The sequence below is a fragment of the Amblyomma maculatum genome, chromosome 6 (genome assembly GCF_055883805.1).
Source record: "Amblyomma maculatum isolate TAMU_Amacu chromosome 6, ASM5588380v1, whole genome shotgun sequence".
NCBI classification, from domain to species: Eukaryota; Metazoa; Arthropoda; class Arachnida; order Ixodida; family Ixodidae; genus Amblyomma; species Amblyomma maculatum.
This window is the reverse complement of record NC_139349.1, coordinates 86,274,691-86,292,734: the sequence shown is the minus strand read 5'-3', so window position 1 is coordinate 86,292,734 and position 18,044 is coordinate 86,274,691. Positions and strand designations below refer to the sequence as shown.

At 43.5% G+C, this 18,044-nt stretch overlaps 1 protein-coding gene across 1 annotated transcript in view; it reads right to left on the bottom strand.

Moving 5' to 3' along the window:
- Positions 1 to 18,044, bottom strand: part of PolE1 (DNA polymerase epsilon catalytic subunit 1) — an 83,349-nt gene that overhangs the window by 13,298 nt on the left and 52,007 nt on the right. Inside the window, exons 37-47 of the mRNA XM_084607085.1 lie at positions 17,154 to 17,329; positions 14,947 to 15,061; positions 14,386 to 14,639; positions 11,757 to 11,841; positions 9,674 to 9,877; positions 6,702 to 6,779; positions 6,522 to 6,593; positions 5,803 to 5,904; positions 2,291 to 2,373; positions 1,094 to 1,223; positions 189 to 323 (exon numbers count right to left, since the gene is read on the bottom strand). Of these exons, the coding sequence (XP_084463211.1) occupies positions 189 to 323; positions 1,094 to 1,223; positions 2,291 to 2,373; positions 5,803 to 5,904; positions 6,522 to 6,593; positions 6,702 to 6,779; positions 9,674 to 9,877; positions 11,757 to 11,841; positions 14,386 to 14,639; positions 14,947 to 15,061; positions 17,154 to 17,329 (1,434 nt within the window). The remainder of the gene's footprint in view (positions 1 to 188; positions 324 to 1,093; positions 1,224 to 2,290; positions 2,374 to 5,802; positions 5,905 to 6,521; positions 6,594 to 6,701; positions 6,780 to 9,673; positions 9,878 to 11,756; positions 11,842 to 14,385; positions 14,640 to 14,946; positions 15,062 to 17,153; positions 17,330 to 18,044) is intronic.

The following is an 18,044-nucleotide window of genomic DNA, read 5'->3' as shown; positions in this document are numbered from 1 at the left end:
ATTGTGAAGGAGTTACATGTTACATCCACCAAGGTACAAAAACTTGCTCCTAATTCCACCATAATTTCGCTTCTCTTCACCTAGCTTCAGTACTCAGCTACATTTTCTGTCTCTTAAGAATCTGCTCTGGTACCTGAACAGACCAATGGCTATCTTACGTCGAAAAGGCAGTCAACGAAATAGGGTACCTCGGTCAGCACAAAGGAAAGGCAGGGGTCTTTCCAGATCCCTTCCTCACTGAACTCTCCAACACCAATGAGCCTCAGGAGGTCTCGCCGCAGCTTGGTCACTTCTTCAGCAACGTTCACATCTAAGGAGAGCACCTGCAGTCATCAAGAAAAAAAAAAAAAAGCCAGCTACTTATATATAAAGGGCTAGCACAACTGAGTAGAGTCTCATGAATTTAGACGCATTCCTAGCAGCTCTTTATTTTCATGTATGGCTATCAGATGATTAATAATCAGAAGCCTGTGTAAATACTCAAGCAAGACAGAATACTACTAACGTTAATTAAGCACATGTGCTAACAGTCTACTACATTACTTAAAGCTTTTTATTGGGTGCAGTTAGTTTGTTGCACAACCTTATTCAGTCAGCAATCAATATCTGATTATGTACTTGAAAAATGTGATATGCCTGAAGTGATTGCTATCCATGTATAGCTAAGCAGCCTCTATTTCATTACCCAATATAGTACTTGTTAAACACAGTTGCCAAACGATTTTTTCGGTCTCAGCAAAGCCCTAAAATCTGTAAACTTCAATAAATCACTTCGATGAAATAAAGTAACAAAATCAGCTTAAAAAAATCCCTAGCTTTGCACCCAAATGCGACATTACGAGCTTCCGCCTGAATCAGTCATGCCGGCGTCCTGTCTGGATTGTGTCTACGGCACATGGCGCACAACCAATGTTTGAGCACCCTGCAGGTCACGGCACGGCCTAATGTCATGAACAATGACTCAAAGAAATTGTCTTTTGAGCAAACTGATCACCACATGAAGTCCAGAATAGCACATTGCCAAAGGGTCGAATTGAACATGGCAGCAGTGCCTTAACAGGGTTTCACTGTAAGTGGGGCAAGCTGCACCAACCTTGCAAACAGATTTTACAAACTCCAAAGCAGGGCTAGTTGGTTTCAGATGTCTTCCTGGTATCATCGGGAAAACCTCTTCACCGTCAAGCAGGTTGGATGATAGCTTGTGGTGAATCTTTTGAGTGATGCTGAAAAAAAAAAAAAAAAAAAAAAGAAAGGTGAAAATTTAGGCATTACCACATAACTCAAGGTGAAAAAATACAGATTACGGGCCATTCAAGGCCTAGTTAGAAAATAATGCCTCGTGGCAGTACTGGTTCACAAAAAAAAGCCTGCATGGAGTTGTGGGGTTGCCATTCTGAAGCCGGAATGATCCCTAAATCACTCCAGCTTTTCTGGAGGCTCAAAAATGGCATCAAAGTGGAATGGGACCTTGTCACAAGTCTATGGGCACTCACCCAAGTCTTACACGGCACAATAACAGGCGCTTCTGCCTTCTTTATCACCTTCCACATGTTGCATTTGCATTCTGCTCACACCACCCCTTCCCAGCAGATTGCAACTGTACAACTTACAAAACAGTTGGCTCTAAAATAGGTTTAGTTTATGAGCCTTGCAAGGAGGCTAGAAACGATAGAAACAGAAACAATAACAGTGAGTTTTGCCCCCTTTCAGAGTTGTGCACTAGAGTCAGGCTTGAAGATGCCCGGGTGTTGTATGCATATGTGTACAAGGGCAAAATAGATATCAGCATGTGTGTGACCCACAGAATTGAAACACCTTAACTATGTCATCCAGCACCATTTTGAAGTCTGCCTGGCAGTGTAACTTGAGCAGCTTTTTTATATACTCTTCAGATATGCCCCTATGTGCTGCCGAAGCCAGCGTCCATCAGGTTTTGCATGTGACTATTACTGGCTGCTGCACATTTCTGACAAAACTGCATTTTATAGCATGTGACAATGCATGGAATAGCAAAGAGTGATGAGAGTGACTGATATATTGACATATCGGTCTTCATTTACCATCTCCCTTCAGCTCGAGGACATCTGAAGGCCACTTCTGAAAATGTTTTTTGCTAAATTACATGCACACTAGGAACATACTAAACAGGCACATACTATAGAACAGATCTTGCACATAGCTGTGTATGGTATGAACACTACACTGCTGTCACGGTACACATGCAGCCTTGCAATAGCGTGCACAGCGTCTTCATTATCGGAGGCTGTAACAGGTGCATCGCTGAACCCACCTGAAGAGCTTCTGCGTCAATTCGCCGCTGACTAATCTCTTCATGTAGACCAGCGTCTCCACGCTAGTACTGTGCTCTTTTGCCTGAAGAAAAGAGACACAATGGACAACCCAATCAAACAATCGTGCTGTATGAAAGGCTTCCTAGTATCTCAAGATATAATAACATGTTTTTGATCAAATAATCGTGCTGTGTGAAAGGCTTCCTATTATCTCAAGATATGTGAAGCAGCACAGGACAGTGTATTTCAAAGCCATGGTGTGCAGTGATAAGACAGTCTTATACTGAGCAAAAATAAAAAGATTACATCCCATCTTTGCTCCACACCACCGCCATTCAGCTAGCAGCAATGTACCGATTAACGAAATTAATTAACGAATTAGAGGTAATGAAATTACAGTACGGCAATGATGACGAGAACCCAAGTGCCCGCTCTCTGTAGCTGAAAAGCTCATCACGCGCGACTTTCCAAATGTGCCAGTCACTACCACTTGGAGTATTTTATGCACAACTATAAGTCTGTTTCTTTTTTTTTTTTTAATATTCTAGAAATTTATTTATTTATTGGTAGCTCAGAAGTCCACTGTGGATGTTACACAAGGGGTGGATTAACAGACAGATCATTTAATTACTTTGGTTAAGAATGACTTGAAAGATTCACTGCCAGTGGATGTGGGTCAACCTAAAATCGAAAACAAACCACAGCACCGCCAATAAAGGAGAGAAGCGCGAGATATCAGAGGCTCTACGCTATGGTTACAATTTTATGTTTGCTCTAAAGCTCTCTCCGTAGTATGCAATCGTGGACTTGAAATCGTGCAAATGCAGTACAATATTGGTAGCTAGTGTCGACCGTACTGTAATTGTAAACGTAACAAAGTACCTCAGTTTTCATAACTTCACATCTGTGGAGCGCCACGTTACTTCTGCCTTTAATACAATGGAATAAACTTTGCCACACTTCAATATAATGAATTTTGTTACCGGCTTTAATCAAAACTTGTTCTGCGGCTACAAGCAGCCAGGGCGCATTCACTGGCAGATTTAGAGTGCACAGTCATAGGCAGACAGAAATGCGATGATCGTGGTGACAAGCATACCAACTGCTGCACCATCTAAGGTCGTAGAGGAGAGGCTGGCATGAGCAGCGATGAAGCCAGCCAAGCTAGGCCGTAGCTCTCGCTATCTTGCCCAATATTCCAGATCGATTCCCGGATCATGGCAAAAGGACTGGAAAGATCGGTGTCATCAGCAACCTTGTCGACTCTGAAGCCAATCTTGCACTCTAGCATCTCTCCTAACCTCACTTCTACTTGGCTGATGCAGATCAGATAGAGCTTCCACTCCTGGCCCTTGGGTGCCATTCGTGCACGTAAAAAGAATGCGCTCCAGATGACAATATGCTGAAATCCTTGCACTTGCTATGAAAAAGTGACAAGAAGGGTTATGGGATCGACTTGACCTCACTGAGGACATATCATTCTTGCTCTTACCAATATGCAGAAAAAAGGGGGTAGAGGAGCCACGAAGGAGCCAGCGTGGTCTGCAGTCATTTCCTTTGTTCGCAGATAAACGCTTTTCCTTTGGGTGATCCAGCAACACGTTTTGGAAGCTATTTTATGTGCTACGAGAATAATTTTGATATAGCAAAATTGCAATGTAATGAAGTGAGAATTTTACCAACTTCATCATGCTGACACATAGCGGTCTCTCATTACATTACCTTTAAGCATTGCCCGCTACAGCCACCTAAAATAATTTGCAAGGCTATCCGCCCAATTTTAACCCCTAGGCCAGATTAATACTGCTACAAGACGAGCAGTAACTCTCTTTCAAAAATTACAAGGGTGCAGTTAAGTCTCCTTATGTGTGAAAATGCGAAAGCATTGTGTGTTGCGTGCCTCATTCCGTTATGAGCATGTTCTGCATTTAATTGCTTTTCCAACATCTGCAACTTTATTTTTTACTTTTAATGCCTTTGCATTAAAATGTGCAGCCTATGATGTGCACATATCAACTCATTCGTGGCTCCATGGCGAAAGCCATACGGGACTGCTGTGCTGTGGTGTTTTGTGTCAACCTCGCTAGATGGTGCCACGCGTCTAACGGGAGATTTATTGTTTTTGGTTTGCATTGAATTTTGCATGCGCAGATGTTGAGAAGCTTTCGCTGCCTTTCATAACCTAAACTCAAGGACAGGTTTTTAAAATATCTGTTCTATTTTATCTTTTTTCTTTCTTACTACCACTGGCGCTGTATACATGGACTCTACAGAGTCGAGTTTGCCTGTTGAGTAAAAAACCAGTTGCCGCGTTCATGTCTGTGCAGTTGGGCAGAGTAAAGTGAGCGGCGGAGCGAGTCGAACTGACACGCCTGCAGGATGTAGGTTAACTTGCTTGACCCACCTGTCTAAAAGCATGTAGACATAGTTGAATCAGGGAGCCAAGTAACGAGGAACTCTGGGATCAAAAGCTTCCACTGAAGCTAGGAGCGTAAGCGAAATTTAATGCTTCCTAGCCCTCATGAACGAAAAAAATTAAAAATATGAACGAAGCTCTCAATGGTAAAAGGCAACAGAATCAAGCATGAACATTAAAATGCAGATGAGTGCTTGAAAGGTGGGATGTTTCCAGCTCACAAAGAAGGCAAATGACAAACTAAACTAAGGCAAGACAGCGGTTGTCCACGTTGGCAGCATTATAGAGCAGGTGCGTATTTAATGCATTCACCGACTGGGACATTAGTCTTAGTAACGTTTCATTCGAGAAATTTTCAATTTTCCGCGGTATTAGAGAAGCAAAATTTAAAGAAAAAAAATATGGTTTTGGGTAACTTTACAACTGCAATCTATTACTTCTTCTAAACTGAATTTTTCAAGTTGATGCAGAAAAAAAAAAAAGAAGAAGAACCTGAAATAAGAGAATAAGGGATTTTTAGGTCTGGGGTAATTTTAGGTTGCAGCACCAAATGTCACTAGTGATGCTGTTGTGATGCGGCTCTGCTGGAAAGCTGCACACAGTGAGCACTACGCAAGCTGCAATGATCACAGATCAAACTATATTTGCTACCACTGAGCTCCCCTAAAACAAACCTTCACATGCATAGGCTTAAGTTCTCACCCTTCGAAGCAGTAGAACAAACACTTCGGTCAAACTATGGAACAAAAGGTCCCCCAGTTTAGCACGATAATGGCAAGTGCTAGTACTACTGTCTAGTAGCTTTAGACATCTTACTGTGGCATTTCCCTTTCAAGAAGCAAGAGCTGAAGGAATTATGCAAACACGAAGCTATGAAAACAGCTAGTGTCTGAGATCAGCAGGCTGCAACCAGGCTTCATTTTAATGACAACAAGCTCATTTACAGTGCTGACATGTTTTCCAGGAGTTTGGTCCAATATCTCCAAGCCTTCTCTTCAGACATACACAGAGAGGAAAACGGTGTACAGATTGACTTTTTTTTTTTTCCTAACACACTTCAGAAGCTTTAGTGCCCTCTGCTTTGATCAGACGTACCACTTGGCTTGCAGTTCTTTTCTGCACCTGTGACGACCCTGGCACATCCAGTTCGTCCTTCAGCTTCAGGTAGACAGAATTGATATAGCTGCCTATCACCATCTGCATGGAATGAAATACAGCTCAGTGAACGCACATATTTAATGCCTGCCACGTGAGTCAGAGAGAAGAACTCTGTAGAATGCTGCTACCTTACTAGGAGTTGGACTTCTCGGCTTCTATTTTTTGAAAAATCAGCAAACGTTTTTCTATGCTAATTTCAGAAAGCAAGTTTCCTTTTCTCTTCTCTTTCCTGGTGCCACCAGTACCCACCAGTTTCCAATGAGTATAAGATTTCCTCCGGCCTGGTGCACGGCTCTTTTGGGGTGAAATGCTTGGGAAAAGGGTACATTTTGGCCAACGCTTAAAAGGTTTTTGTAATTTGTTTTCACCAGCTAATTTATTCCAATTATATTCTGTTATCTGCGAATTGAGCAAAGACAAAAATGAGTGCTAGTTACATCTTAGGGCCATAAAACAAGCAGCAGGGGTTTTATAAGCTGTGTGTAGCAAACAGAATGCTTATTTAGCCATAACCAACACATGTGAACTAATTTCACCCAAATTTCTTCAAAATTAGAGAGGGACAACAAAAGATTGCAGTCAATTGCTGTTACCTTTGCTAAAAAGCTACCACAACAGTATTCACAATGTACCGATTCCTAGTGCTTGATACTTACGTTGAAGTTGTCCTGCACAGCTCCAGTTTCGGGCAAGAAATGCGCCAAGTTCCAGAGCATTCGCACCTCAGCCTGAGGTGCAAAAGAGGGGGGAAAGAAAAAGAAAATAGTGCATGTGGGTCATCTTGGTCTTCTTGCCCTTCCAGAACACAAGCGCATTGAGGAACACAGATTGATCACCTCATCATCAGCAGATTCTTCTTCCTCCTCTTCATCTCGTTCTTCCTCCAGCTTCCCTTGGATGCCACCGTGATTCGCCTGCATACAAAATGAGGAAGAACCGTGGTGTTTGTCTTTTCTGTCGTTCAATGTGTTAGCGCGGTGAAACCAACATGAATAACCAACTAGGCCCAATTCTCGCCATTTTAACCAGGAAAACCCTGTTATAGCAGAAAACAGTCACATAATAAAAAGTGGCAAAATCATTACGCGCTGAATGCACTTGGACATGACACTTTAAACAATTTCCCTAACAGGCATACAAAAATAAAAGAAAACCTTGGGATAAACCCAAGGAAATGCCTGTGAAAGGTAAAGGGAACAAAGTGCAGGTTAGCCATCATTTGGTAGAGTAGCGGCAACACAGGGTTCGATGTTGGACACATGCTCCAGAAAGTAGAGATACCCGTATTGTGGATTCCGTGCAGTCAACGCTCGGGCAAGTCTTCAAAGTTGTATGTCACTGGTCCCAAACGGCACATGACGTGGTATGGGTCATGGAAGTTATGAAAGCATGGCAGGAGCTTCATGATATGTCTCAAAGAGTGCACGGTGAACCAGATCGGGACTATGCAGGCTTTTCAAAAGGCAGAGTAGTTGGGCACTAACGTCCTTCACCTGTGTAGCAGAACTAGGGATTAGGCACAAGGCGATCGTTTTCCAGCATCAAGCAAACATTGAGCTAACAGCTCCTGGGATAAAGAAAGACGTAGCTAAGACAGTCTATGTAAGTGTTCCTAAGGCGAGGAACGGAGCAAGCTCTTAGACGAGAGAGCGGTCGATGCTTGGCTGCGAAGATGATGACAATGGCATGAGCAGCAACATGGTCCCAGCTAGTAGTTAGCTAGTATTTAGCTAGCTAGTTATGTAGGACAGAGTAACGTAAGCATGCCATGCTAAAATCGCAGTGATGTTGCAGCCTTTGCCCACTATACATGAAACGGTCAACTGTGATGAGAAGACACTCAATATCAGTAAGGTATCCAAAAGGTTACCCTGGCGGTCACGGTCAACAACTTCAATTAAGGGGTAAAAATGTCGGAAACAGGAAGTAGAAAGTGTTTAGGAGCTTTTGTGAAATTGAGTCAGACAGACTGCTACAGTGCATGTCAGGCCACCAGAATCATTTATGAACTCGGGCTTAGGTCATTGCATGACTTGTGTGCACAGAGATTGTGGATATCATCCCCCATGTTTTCTAGGCTAATTTTATCAAAAGCGATAAATTATAATTACTGGTAACTTCAATGTCAAAAATGGCAGTGCCCACTCAGCCTACTCAAATATAAAGGCTAACATAACATTATTCAAAAAGGAAACTGAAGTTAATCCAAAAAGTCAGCTTGAAATATGATGCCTAATTTCAATGCCACAATTTTTTAATGACAGGAATAGCAAAAATCAAAATCATTCTGTGAAAAAGAAAGATGGAATTTGGTACAAGACATCAAAAATTTAAAATCCAGTTCACCACAAAGATGTGTCAATTAATTCTCGGAACCAACCGGCTTCACCATGGCCTAAGGTAGTATTTTCACTCGTGTAGGGAAAGGTTGCCCGACGGGCAAGAACACAATCGCCCCTGACAACTGAGTTCACTGAACGCTCGAAACCATGTCAAAGAAGAATCAATTCAGTTGATCATGTGTGCTCGATGCTCATGAACATCGACATGGACGCTCCAAGAATTTTGTGTACTGACATCTTTACAATGGCAGTGCTTATTATGGTGTGCATACACAGTCATTCAGAAAACAAAAGGGTAGTAGTATGACGTGGCCATTCTCCATTCCGTTAAATTATTTTTGCACTTTTCTATTACCCTGTGACTAGAATGTCATGAAAATTACTAACAGCATCATATCTAGTACTTTTTTCCTTTATGAAGTATGCTCCCAATAGTTCCCCTGTGATGATATGATATCATAGATCTTACCAAGAATCTTAATATTGTTGAGCCATGGCTGGTGCATTTTTCAGGCTCTACAGTTTTTAGGCAAACGTGACCCTTCCTCTTTTGACAAGGATATTTCGTATGCCTGAGCACAATCATTCATCATCATCAGCCGGAATGGCCCACATACGATTCCCCACACTTCAGTGCCATCTCACAATCAACTCTGGCAGTATCTCCTACAGGGGCCTGAAATGCGTTAAGTTGCAAACATTTTTCTTGTTTGTTTCTTTCATTGGTGGGTGGTACAGGGGCAGAGCTCCAGCAATCTGTACGGTACTGAAAACATCACAGGGATGCAGTATAGATGCACCACTTTCTTCAGGTTCTGTGATATCTTATGCGCATCACATCACCACTGGTTTCAGTCGTCAACCTTTCTTTTATCTTTTGAAAAGGTGTTTCGTCCACTGCCACGACGATCGCACAGGGGAAGCTGACAGGGAAAAGGCTGCACACCTAGTCATTAAAGCTTTCCCGCAGTAATTGTGGACATGACTTCAGGCAGGCAAACTTTTGGCACATTGCAACGATCCCCATTCTGATGAATTCACAGAGAAAAGCATAGGATATAGTAACAGATGCTCCTGAGCTGTGGGAGGGTGTCCCCAGAAGGTATTCCACGCGTGATCGTTTAATCTTTACCCTGCTGTCTAAACTGACGAAATCCTAGTTTTGGTAAGCCAGATTGTGGTGTGTGTGTGTGTTCAAAAAAACCAAAAAATTGCCTGCATATGAAAAGCCTTTGAAACCTTACTGTCATCAAAGGTCAGCAAACAGTAAAAGTCAGTGTCTGCCAATGTTTGTTAATATATCGCAAAAAAATCTAGCCATAGCCAAGAACAGAGGCAATACTTGGCACCAATGCTCTATTTCTGTCTGCCACGTCCTTAACTGCACTGCGTTACCTACTGTGAATCTGGATAGTACTCAAAGAGCCCCTAAAAGTGCCCCACGGAAAGGAAGGATTCAAACATACCGGGTCCAGCCAGAGGAGAAGCTGCCAGGCAGCACGTACACTCAGGTCGAGGCTGTGGAAGAGTTCCCGTCCACGGACTCCGTTTATGACGTACTCAGCGTGGGTCAAGCCATCGTGCAGCCGGCGACGCTTGGTGCACAGCACCAGCCGGCTGGTGCTTCCATGCACCACCACCATGCCAAGCCGCTCCAACTCCATCACCAGCTGCCAGTCAGCCGGACCACAGACGAGAGGAAGGTGACGAGGAAAGTAGGTAAAGCGGCACACTAAAGACAGCTTCGTTCACCGCTGCTATGTAAAAAAATAAAATAAATAAAACTAGGTGTCCGAGAGCTCCTGACCACATTCATGCTCATTAGAAGCCATTCCCACTTTTGCTACATGAATGGAGTTAATGCCAAAAATTGTAGGTCCAGGTAACTTCAAAATAAAGAGCACCGTCTTTACAAGCGTACAGTGAACAAGTGGCCATGAATAGTAGTCTAAGGTGAACAACAGCACCCAGAGTTGATCTTGTGTAGCAGTAGTACCACAGCAGTAGTTGTAGTATTAGCAGTCCAGTGTTAACGCTGCAGGGGGATTTTGCGTTTTACTGGCATGCACTGTATGCGCAGCTAAATAGATAGATGGCTGTTAGCCTGTTAGCTTAGATGTGACCGTCATTTTTTTTTTTTTAACAAAAAAAGCACACACTAATGTGCAAGTTATTGCACTTTGAAAATCACTAGTGAGGACACTCAGCATAAACCCTTAATGAACAGGCAGCACACATCGTACATGTTATGGTAACCCACAACCACCACCCTTCCTGCGCCAAAATATAGGCAAAGCTATTGCATCAAAACTACTAAACCGAAGTGGAGCTGCAACTTGCTTTTCAATTATTGAGACACAAACTACACCAGAGGCAAATGCTACGAATAGAAATGTAAACTGCAACCTTGAAGTCAAAATAAAGGTAGATATGAATTTTGGGCGGTGTCAATTTACAATCCCCTCCCTCCCAAAGGTGCATTACGCATAGTGTGCAGAATTTGGGATGTTCTGAACACTCATTTCACCATGGACGATATGAGTGTGAAAGCAACAACTATACCCCCAATCACCCAGTGCTGCCCACAGATCACCTGCCCATCAAGTTGTCTAAACAATTCATGTAATCATTTCAATGATGTCACGTGATCACCAAAACCAAACAATTTTTGTATTCCCTCTCCTTATGTAATAGTACACCCATGATAGGTCTTTAATGTAATAAATTGAAGCGAAGTGAAATCGGCCATGCCAAGATCTCACCATTCGCATGGTATGCACTGTAGGCAGCAAGTAATGAGGAACTGACTATGCTAACAAATAAATTTTGTCAGCCATAACCAGGACTACTTGAATGCATTTCCTCTGCTTCCGCACGCAGGTTTTGTTCGTTTTAGGCTACACGAATATTTTTCGCGACTCCGCGAGATTCGTATAATCGAGGTTCTACTATGCAGGCATCAAACAATGGTAGTAAAACTGCTAGTAATGATAACACAGATAAAAGAACTGCCAAATGTCCTCTCCATTTCCACAGTTTATAAATAAATATAAGTTAAATAAACCTCTGCAGCATGTCTGAGAAGTGGGATAGTATTGAGGTCAGCCTGCAACACAGAGTGAATAAAAGACGGAAGGTCTCCGCCTCTTGCAAGCGAGAAATATTATGTAGGAAAACAATGCTCAGCCCCATTTTCTCGACATCAAAATGGTCAAGAAATACATGGTTCAAATCAGACCCCCTCCCCCACGCCAAATGCCCCCTCCAAGAGCAACGCCTAATTCACCCTTGGTGAAATAACTGTAGCTCAATAAATTCACTCTTAATGGCTGTTAAGCCCCAAAGCATATGAGTAAGCGAAGCAACATGTGACTTAAATGAGCTTCAATTCCCTGCTCACCACTGCTTGACAATGGCGACAGGAGACAGGCCAACTCAGCAGAAACGACAAGTGTTAGTTTGCAGGTGTAGCGAATACTTCTGCTCAATAACAACCAGAAGGCAAAGCGCTAAAATCTAAATTTAATGTAAACTAGTAAATGTACTGACCTGTGAGAACATCTTTTTCATGAGGTTGTTAAGAATCCTCTTCAGAACTGGCTCATATAGCAATGCTTGCGAGCTCTTCAGCCACCTGCAAAGTTGAAGATGAAAAGAAAGGCAACGAAACTACTCATGAGCACATTCTTTTTCTCTAGCTTGCATACATAAAACAATCTAATTTCCTGAACTTTTCATAAACTAACCGGAAGCTTATTATGTGAAGTTTATTGAACGTGAAATGCTAGAAAAACAGGGAAAATAAGCTGCATGTGGAAATGAGCAGAACAAACTGGACAACAGTTGGAGGTACAGTGGGTACGCCGCACTGCAGTATTTCGTTTAAAAAAAAATATTTTGGTTGTAAATTCCGCCATACAGGGACCCCTGTAAATACAAACTCACTCAATTCGAACTCTTTCAACTCAACGTCCCTAGCTGGTAATGAAGTTGGAGCACCCTTATTAATAACATGTTCAGCACCACTACGCTGAGATTTTACTTTGCAAGATTTGAACAAACTTTTGGTAATCTCCGAGGTCAGACTATCAGCATTCAATTATAATCAATACGGCATGACAGAACACTAAATGCAGTTTTGAAATTTAATGCTCCATGCCTGGCGCACAACAATGAATACTTTCCACTAATGGCCGCAAGCACGTACAGTAAAAGCTCATTAATTCGAACTTCATGGGACCGGGGGAAAAGTTCAAATTATCGAATGGCCTTGAAAAAACCGACAAGAACCATTTGCATTACGATAAATTTACCATATTCACTTGCATAATGAGCCCACCCCACTTTTGCTGCTGATAATTTAAAAAACAGGTGTCAGCGCATCCATTTCGTGCCGTCGTAGTCCACAGCGCATTTCTTGCCAGCGCGGCAATATGCTGCACAACGATGACGTCACAATGCGTCTATCTTTTGAAGCTAGCAATTGGGAGGGGCACCCATTCTAAACAGAATGCCGCCATAGCAGCAGTATGCGCCAGTAGCAGCAGTAAGGTAGCCTGTGTCACGTGTGAGGCTTCACCGTATGACGCTCTGAACGCCACTTGCTGAACACACATTTCAGGAGCAGCGGAAGAACTACAATGAAAGCACATAAAAAACCCATTACCACCATCCAAAACGCCGCGCAACTGCGATGATCGATTAGCTGGCTGATGTGTGGCCAATGACTGCCATTTCCACGGACTCGTGGTAACAACGCGAAGCTCATAAAAGCGAAACTAAAACTGTGCAGTTGCCCTATTAAGGCGGAGTTGGATGTGGTCGTTTGAGCATCATCACACTTGACGTTGCGCGCACGTCAAAGGTGCGCGGTCGGCTGCGCAACATGTGGTTCAGGTCTGAGAAATGCTGTTTTAACAATCACAGTATCATGCAATCGTATCCGAATGCGCCCAAATCGGTGCGAGACATGCGCAGCGCCCATCCGCCGCCTTACCTGGGCGTCAGCTGAGACTGTGCCGATAGAAATACTTATTTGTATTTCCGAATTAATGGGGGTCGAATTAACGAGCATTTATTTGCAAGTCTCGGAGGTCACGCGGAACAGACAGTAAGCAGCTGCCGCAATGGCCGCCAACATCATACCTTCCAGGCAGGTCACAGATTAGGCTTTACCCATTCTTCCAACATTTTATCTGGTTTTACCTTCTGTCCTCATTTTAGGCGCGTACAGCCTCGTAACTATGCTGCCCTATCGTGAGGGCGTTCTTGTCCCCAATTCGAATGATCCATAACAGAACTGACTTGTGTTTGAATTAGTGGGCGTTCTTTCTACGCAGAGCTCTATGGCGTTTGGTCGTACCAAGTAGTGTATAGTTTGAATTATCTGAAAATTCGAATTACCAGGGTTCCAATTAACGAACTTTCACTGTATATACTATCCAGTTCACTTAGATGAAGAGGTGCAGACAGTAAACTTTAGCCAGTACTGTTACTTTGAAGGATTCCTACATCAATGATAATCAAGACAACGAACAAAGATGGCCAGAGTGCAGTATATATCTAATTAATGCAAACAATCTTTCTGCATAAGTTTTGGTTCCGGTCAGCGCCAGCATGCAACTGGTGGCATATTAGGCCAACTGTGATGTCATGATCAAGTTTGGAAATCTGTCAAGAGGAGAGGTTTATCCACTCACGCCCCACTTTTGGACCAGAAGGCTATGACTCAGATCTCCAGTCTTTCATGTCGTCAGTAGGTAACGTGCCGTCACGAAGACATCAAAATATTCTTTCTGCTCTGACTGCTGCACATCAAAGCCAATTTCCATGTGGGCTGAAGAAATGTTAGAAGTGTCCATCAGCCAATACTGAAAACTATAATTATTACATTCTACATAATGCCGGCAGCTGAAACAAACACGTAGACACCCTTATACGCTGAAGAATGCACATTACAGGCCTTGTTGGTTCACCACTGATTTAAAGCACAGGCATACAGTGCTGAGAAAGATGCGCAACTTAAGTGTTAGGCCCACAATGTGCATTCTTGATTCATACTTCACAGTTCGCACCTTTTATGGCTTAATTTTTAAGTATGATCCAAAGTAATAAATTCAAGTTCGAGCACACGAGCTCAGACCTAAGGATTACGAAAAAAAAGCCTTTCGAAAGTTACCGAAAGACGTGAGCCAGCTGGTAGTCTGCAAACACGTTGCGGTAGATGGCCACGTCCCGCATCCAGCCGGCCACCATGGAGCGCAGCACGCGAAATGCACTGGCCGACAGTGCCACGTCGTCATAGCTCGTCAGGGAAGGGTTGATGCCCTGCTGCTGACCGCCAACCATGCTGTCCAGAGAGACACAGGCCGATCCTCCAGCGTCGAAGGCGACACTGGCGCTGACGCCTTCCAGCTCGGTAAGGTTTTGAGACTGCACGAAAAAAAAGTGTTGCTTGGCACCCTTGCCACGTACACAGCACCACGGAAGTAGTACGGTTTTCCTACGAAAATTTCTTGAATGAGGCAGGGTCACCCTCCTTACTATGTATTTGAATCTAGCCCTGTCCTTATACACACAATGCAAATGTCACAAAGTGACTAAAAAAGCTGCCTACCCAAAAAAACTGGTACTTTTCGAACCAAGCATCTATAATTTCAAGAAAAAAAGAAAAAAAAAAGAGAAGAACAAGCGTCTTCCAACTAAACTAAGATTCAGACCAAGAAAAAGACGAACGTACCTGGAGTATGGTGGTCACAGCCAAGCCGTTAAGATCCATTTCAACACAAACTGAGGTGTAGGCCCCCGGATTGTTGACCTCGGTTACGGAGGTCATTTCTGCTTCCACTAAGAGGCTGCAATGAACACCAGTCATTTGTAGGCAGTCTAAGTAACAGAGGTTCTTTGGTGGCTTCGCGATAAAGTTCTAATAATATTCACTACAGGAAACAAGAATATGCAACAACAGTCAGATATGCACAGATGATGTGAGGCTGTTCTCATGTCGTGATGTTCACGAGCTATTTTTCTCCCGTACACTTAAACAAAAAAAGACTGGTACTGGACTGAATATATGGCCCATCTAAGTTTTACATATAATTCCACCAAGACATCAAAAGGAAAAAAAAAAAAAAATCTTTCCAAGAAACTGGGAAAAATTTACCTCTCAATCTTAAGCAAAATTCCTACAGAGATAACAATATAATATCAAATAGGCAATACAGCAGAAGGAAACACTGGGCCGTTCATGAAGTAAACAACTAGTTAAATTCAGAGAAGGAAATGAGGTAATAAAAACAAGAATACCGTATTTACTCGCATAATGATTGCACTCGCGTAATGATCGCACCTCTGAATTTTGAGGTCAAAATTCCATTTTTTAAATTCCCCGCGTAGTGATCACACCCCGAACATGGAGCCGCCTGGTGGTTGATCTGCAGTCATCCCGCCGCGAATGCATTCCGACGAGTTCCCAACCTAGTCTAGTAACGTTGGAGTTCCCATGATTCCATGCTTTGCGGCGTTCGCCATTTTGCAATTCGGCAGCGTCGTAGCGTGCTTTGTGTTTTTGTGCGAGTTTATGCCATTTCACCATGGGGCGGTATGCCAGTTACACCGCCGCGTTCAAGCTCAAGGCTGTCGACTATGCACTGGAGCATGGCAACCGCGCTGCTGGTAGGCATTTCGGCGTGGACGAAATGAGGATGCGCTATTGGAAGAAGCAGCGCGAGAAGCTGATGGCTACAAACAAGACACGGCGGGCTTTCCATGGACCCAAAACGGGTAAGTTCCCTCGTGTTGAGGAGGCAGTCCTAGAATACGTGAGGGACCTGCGCAAGGATGGTTGTGCAGTGTCATTAGAAATGATACAGACACAGGCGCGCACAACTGCCAAGAAGCTGGGAATCGCCGCAAAGGATTTCCGCGCTAGCTCCGGTTGGACGACTCGCTTTATGCGACGGAATGGACTTTCCCTGAGGCGGCGGACGTCGTTGTGCCAGCGGCTGGGAGCCGCTGGCACAACAACGCTTTGGATGGAACGGAATTCTAACGCTTTGGATGGAACGGAAGATGACTTCCTGTGGGATTGTGAAGATGCTCCCAGCGACGACACTGCCATTTCCGATAAGTCGTGCAGCAGTGAAAGCGAGGAGGGCGAGGATTCAGACTTTGATTAGAGTACTGACGAAAAAAAATAAATGGGCATTGTGCACCCCATGTGATGCTTAATGTGCGTGTTTATTGCGAAGGTAAGCCTTACTCAGCTTTTATTTTTGGTTGTAATCGAGATATATGTTCTAAGACGTCTGACCTGCAACTTGTTTGCGTTTTCGGTGCTCAAAAATGTTTTGTAGAAAATTTACCCCGCGTCGCGTAATGATCGCACCCCGAAATTTGCGTCAGTATTTTAAAAAAAAAAGTGCGATCATTATGCGAGTAAATACGGTAAACAAAGCTGAGCCTAAAGAATTGAAATCTATCTTCTTACCGTCTTACGCTCATATCTCTGGTTAGGCACCGTATTTGAAGCATTAGCAATAGTAGTGATATGCACCAGTGGTTAAGATGCTTGGCTCTTGAACCGAAGTACCTGGGTTCGAAACCGACCATGCCCTCCAGATTTCAATGGAGGCAAAACACAAAGGCGTTCGTGTGCTGTGCAATGTCACTGCACGTCCCAGATCCCCAGGTGGTTGAAATTCCATAGCCCTTCACTATGGCACCTCTTTCTTCTTTCACTCCCACCCCTTACCCTTACAACATTATGTCAAACAGTTATGTCACTCTCAAAGCATATAAGGCAATTGTACTAAGTTAGGTATCTGCGTGCAATGGTACCGAGAGTGCTCGTGTAATGTGCTCCCCCCAAAATAGTTATGCTGGTTCCGTAGTCCAATTCCTGGACGTAAGTTTACGAAGTTTAATTGAGCAGAATACTAGGCCTACCAGTTGTCATCAGCTTCCTTGCCACCCAAGTCTGGCCTGTCTGTCTCTGAACACCAGAGTACAAAGTTCTGCCTCTGCAGGTGACGTGCATAGAAGAGGTCGCAGCCGAACAGGATGGCATCTTTCGGGAGGTTCCCCAGAGGAACGTGGAAATACCGGCACTGCTCCAACATTGTCTGCAAGGAGGTCATGCCACTCTAAATTCACTGGCAGCATTCAAGGAAAACGGCATAGCTTGCCACAAAGCATCTTCCTGTGTCAACAACAGTCAGTCAACAGTCAATCCAATAGCCAGCCAACAGTGTTCTTGAGTGAAATCTGAAGCCTTCCGGTGCTTTGACCTAAATCGCAATAAACATGGCTGGTGCACCTTAGGCATGTGCACACACCGAGTGTTTCAGCGAACGCTTTGAAAAGTACCTAGAAATAGGAAAGAAACATTTTCAGGAACAATCTTTCAGCTGCAGCAAACATAATTTACTGTGCAAGCTTACCTAACCATGCACATAATTAACTAAAACTCGCAAATTAATTTTTAAATTTTCACATTTGAGTGGTTATACTCGCGAACAACTATTTGTGGCTCTGCAGAGGAAGCTAGATACGAAGAGGAAGGAGACATGCCTTTGTCACCGTACCTTGGCGTGTATTGTTCGAAGTAAGGGATGTGGTGGGGTAAAGGGGGAGTAGAATGAGGTATAACCCATGGGACGGGGACAAAAGCCCTTCACCTTACCAATCCTGCCTAGCCTTTGGTGTAGAGATACAAAATGAGTATAGCGCCAAAAGAAGTAATGACAAGAAGACGCCACATCAGTTTTTTAAATGAAGAAAAAATTCATTTTCTAAAGCCCTGCAGCACGAAGAAATTTGCAGGGCTCGCAAATTTGA